The sequence below is a fragment of the Berghia stephanieae genome, chromosome 4 (assembly GCF_034508935.2).
Source record: "Berghia stephanieae isolate SIO BIC M18660-M18661 chromosome 4, UCSD_Bste_1.3, whole genome shotgun sequence".
Lineage (NCBI taxonomy): Eukaryota > Metazoa > Mollusca > Gastropoda > Nudibranchia > Aeolidiidae > Berghia > Berghia stephanieae.
Genome location: NC_088363.1, coordinates 30,429,665 through 30,434,763, shown reverse-complemented (window position 1 = coordinate 30,434,763; position 5,099 = coordinate 30,429,665). Strand labels below are relative to the sequence as shown.

The following is a 5,099-nucleotide window of genomic DNA, read 5'->3' as shown; positions in this document are numbered from 1 at the left end:
CTATGATTGTTCAAACAATGAGGAATAACGACAGGGTTATAGACAATGTTCCCCAGCGGGATTTTTAAAAATCAACTTGCTTTTGAATGATTTGAGTACAATGTGATGTCTCTTTTTTATTTCATTATTGTTTTAAAAACACTTTTCTTACATTCGGGAGTAAGCAAAGATAAATTTTATTAAAATGAGATTAATGCACAGCGATTCGGATTTTGTTCTTTACTTGTAATGGTGGTGGTGCCTTCATTGACTCATATTTACACACAATAAATGAACGACATTGTTTATAGCGTGCCAACTCATGAACCATATTGAAGCGCATTGACCCTAGTAAATCCATGAATATCCCTATATATATACATATGTGTGTGTATGCGTGTGTGTGTATTTAGATTAATTAGGACACTGGTAGTGATCAGTGTCACTTTACTTTCACATGAAAAGGTGATAAACCTTATTTAATATCAAACATTGAATCCAGATTTCTAAAACTTAACGTTTTTTTATATACATTGCAGATATTCAAGTGCCTCTTGACAAGCCTTGCACCACAATAACAATGATGAAGTCATCACCAATTTCTTGGACGCTTGCTTTCATAATCATATTATTTTCAAGTGTTGATTGTGCTAGCACGGATAAATACACCATCGACTTAAAAATAAAGTATTTCGCTAATGGATACCTAACTTGTGACCATCCAATGCTGAACATTACACGGAGAAGTGATGTAGACTCGCTGTTCTGGATCATGGAGGATGGGTCGTTGGTAACATCCAATTCCAAACTGAATCCAAAACAATATATTCTACAGGGTCTTCCCGATGGTGTCAAGGCGGCCAGTCAACCGAATTCAAAATACGACGGGTATAATTTGACTATTCTTGACGCAGACGATGATGTTTTCGGATACTATACATGCGTTATTTTATTTACAAACAGTATTGGTCATCCAAAAATTGCAGCGATTCGATACGGTCTGAATATTAATGGAGCAGATTTTTCTGATTTGATGGATGAATACAAACACAATGCAATAGTTGGTGGTATCGCTGCCGGTGTTTTGCTGGTGTTGATTGTGGTCATTGGTTTTGTTTGGTATAACTGGTGCTATGAGAAGGTTCCGGAAGAAGAAGAAGAGGGTCTTGATGATGTAGAGATGGAAAAAAGAGGAAATGTGAATTCTGATGATGCGACGTATCATAATGACGGTTTTCATGTTGACAAAGAGGATATTGAAAAAGACCAAAATATGAAAGATAATAGTAGTCCAGAAGGATCAAGGCTATGAGATAATTCCAATAACCACGGATCGAATGTTAAATCTCTCCTTGCCAACTACCAGAAAATCGTCTCATTCTTTAGAACAAAATGAACATTTTTCTTATTCAGATTTGTTTTGACCATCACAAAATTTGAAGAAAAATCTTTGTCACGTTATGCTGTTTTGTAAAGCTTGTTTTGCTGCACTTTGTCATTATTTTTGGGTTTGAGTGTTTGAGAGAGTTAATATCAAACTTTTTCTGGACGTGATGTAAACATTTTACGATCTGTAAAGTTAATTGTGAACCAAAATGTTTGTTCTTGTCTTAATACACTACATGAAATACGCAATTTCCCTGGTAAAATGACATTGAATATTATGGTTTGTTCACCATTCAATCGTTATGTTTTGATCTTTCTCAGTTTGTAAACATGTTGCCTGAGTGAAATAGTCCAAAAAAATTACTAATATTATGTGAATGCCGCGTCAACCTGGTTTTATGTCGAATTGAGGAAATGAATGACAGAATGAGTGGAGAAAATTCAGATTAAAGTTGTTTTTGTTTTTTAAATATTAACAGCAATAGGGAACTAAGCTCATTCAAGTTTTAGGTTTAAAAAAAACCCCCGAAAACTCATTCTCTCTTTTAAAAAGGCAATTATTTCATTTAAATTGTATAAGTTTCGCTTGAAATCCAATTATAAGCACCAGGTAAACATAACACCATTTTGAGAGATTGATCACATATACTTGCATTCAACTAGTAAAATACTTCTTTCGAATATACTTATTTTTACATTACTCCTCAGAATGAGATTCCAGGCAGATCTTTAACATAAAACGTTTAATTATGTAAACAATATTACGAACAAGGAGAAGAGAACACATATCTGATGGTTTACTATTTAGAGAATGTTCTCTTTGGATAAACATTTTGATGATTGGTCTTTTAAAACATATTTTTACTAAAATCGCTTCAACCCGTCGCCTCAGAACGGCATTATGCCAGGACGACTAAAATGCTGAAAAATTGAATTTAGATCTATGTCCAAAAATATAAGACTTTGTTTGCGTATATGTGTTTTGTTTAAGAAATTAAAAACAATATGTAAGACCACTAAAAATATTAATTTCATATTTTTTATCATTTTATCTTTAATTTGACTTTTTGTTATCTGAATAATCCAGACAAAATACCGTTTTGAGACGATGGGTCACATATAGGCACCTAAATTCCATTATGCTCAATTCTAATGAATCCCTATTTATAACTTAAATTTCTGTATTCATTCATTTGCATTGCATATTTTATTAAGAGGATTTCTAAGCAATTTAGTAAAACGTCAGGCAACTATTTCTTTTATATGTTTCACTTACAGTCTTTTTGTTAGTCTAAATGCCTCTGATTCATTCTACACATCTGATATTCTATAGTTTGTTTCATTTATATAACGATTCTAGGAACTACTCTTTTATATGTTTACTTAACAATATGTTTCAATGTTACTAAATCTCGTAATTTGATTCCATTTACTATCATATTTTCTTTTCTGTTTATTTATCTATTATTTTTATCCTATTTATTTCTATTATTAATTATGGATCAAATGTTGACAAGCATCTCTGTGTTTTTGGATTCCATATTTTATAATATCAAATTCATTCCTTTATAGCATCCATCTTCTTTCCTTGTCGTAGTGATTTACATTATGTTCTGAAAAGAAAAATAGCCAAAAGAGACGTCAGATCTCAACTTACCAATAGGATTCAATACTCTGATGTCACGTCCTCCCAGCAACCAGCAGCTTGGTTCTAAACAAGGAAAATCTGTACTTTTTATTCTTCATGCTGGATTGAACTTTTTCACATGTCATGTGATCAGAATGTATAAAAGTCAAAACATGATCAGACTTATACTGTTTTTCTCCTCTGGATACATTTATGCTCGTCGGAAAAGTATTTCATAAGGGCGGCCGCCATTGTTCCAATAGTTTAGAACCAGTTATTAAGTTATTATGCGTCATTACGAGGGAAGTGACGTCACGAATATTGAACCCTATTGTTCTTCATCTTAATTTGTCTATGTGTTGTCATTCCTGAGAAGATAAATCCAAATATCTTCACCGGGTTTGATCTACCATCCTTCAATCCAAATGCCTGTATCTTATAATTAACCATTCATTCTTCTTGTCTAGAGAATCTATTATGTTCAACAACCAGTGTCAAATACGAACCGTGTCATTCTTACTATTCGCACCATGAAATCAATTTTAATTTTATAGTACTAGTGGAGAACCCACAGTATTTACTGAGAAATAAAGGCTATAACGAACAGGCACTGTTCTATTATACTGTTGTATTGTGGAAATTAACATAGATCGGGACGAATCTTTTGAGCCATCAAGACAAAATCGGACAAAATAACGTATGTCGGTGCGCGCAAATAAATCCGACATCAGAGTGACCAGATTAGTATTCCCAAGGCCACGGTCAAATAAAGATCAGATTACTAGGCCCCAGCAGATATTCTAAATTAAAACTATTTGAGTCGACTGGTGAAAGAAATACCCATATTCTTTCATTTTACGATACATAGTCACGGGGTAACAAAATTAACTCCGACGTGAAATTAAGGAGTAAAAGCATAACTACGATCAGGGTTAATTTTTTAAAAGTTTTGCTAGTTGCTTGTACACCAATATATAAAATAAAAAGTTTTATAATTTTTAGATTTACCAGTAATTTTGTACTCGTCAAAATTTAACATGGAACAATCTTAACCTCCCACCCTATTTTTCTTTAAATTAGATTTCAAGTCAAATGTCTTGCTAGATATGCTTGACCGAAAGTTTTTTAAAGCGCAACATAAGCTGTAAAACAAGCCTTTTAATTTCAAACATTTTTCAGTGGGCAACACAATTCACTAGGACGTTTTTGTTTGTTTGTTTATTTATTTATTTATTTGTTTATTTTGTTGTTTTTCTTTAGTTTTTTACCCTTTTAATCATAAATTCGGTTTCTGGTTTCTGAGAAAGCGCTTGTATGTGACAATTTCGGTTTGACCTTACTTTGGTTAGAAGACTTTAAGTTTTACATTAGACTTATAAGTACTAATTATTTTAATGTTATAATATTTAGGCAGGCTTTCGCCACTTTATATCTGTCAGCCTGATTAAATATTGTAGTCAAATCACAAATTTTTTATAATCATACGTATTATAAGTATCGTTCACTTTATAATGATAGCGCAGCATTGGTAATAAACAGACTGGTGTATTGTCATTGAATATATTGTTGAATTATTTTCTTCTATGCCGATAATAATGGAAAATTGCAATACTGATATTAATTAAAACGATTTTTATACCTCCTCATTCCTACTCAGTGGCAGCAATTGGCGCTTTTTACATTAATGCACATAGTTAAAAATTACTTTACGTGAATAAATTAATACAATTTCATCGACTAAAGTATTTCATAAAATACTCTTGGATCAATTTAAACATGACACGGTGCTGTCCAAACGAGATACTCATTCACTTTTGAGTCATGTGTAGGGGAGAACATGAGACCAGAATACAGATTGTCATAAAGGCATTGCATGAAGTATGTTTTCAAAAATTTTTGAAGGTGTCTCCTAACATCTTGTAACTGAATCTAAATAAAATACCACGGGAAGGGAATTATTTAACCCTCGCCCTACCATCCACAGAAAGATAATCACATTCGTCACGATGCAACCAACCCTTTTCTCATTCTGATTTCTTTTCTAAATCAAAATTTTAAAGAAAATATATCTGTAAAGCTCTTTTTGCTGAACAATAATACTCCTCAA

General features: G+C 32.4%; 1 protein-coding gene across 2 annotated transcripts in view; it reads left to right on the top strand.

Annotated features, from left to right (window-relative positions):
* LOC144970395 (uncharacterized) overlaps positions 1 to 4,551 on the top strand; it is a 14,898-nt gene extending 10,347 nt beyond the window's left edge. For both annotated transcript variants that reach the window (XM_078909979.1, XM_078909980.1), the window contains exon 2: positions 519 to 4,551. In XM_078909979.1, the coding sequence (XP_078766105.1) occupies positions 560 to 1,291 (732 nt within the window). In that variant the 5' untranslated portion in view covers positions 519 to 559 and the 3' untranslated portion in view covers positions 1,292 to 4,551. The remainder of the gene's footprint in view (positions 1 to 518) is intronic.
* The last annotated feature ends 548 nt before the right edge of the window (positions 4,552 to 5,099 follow it).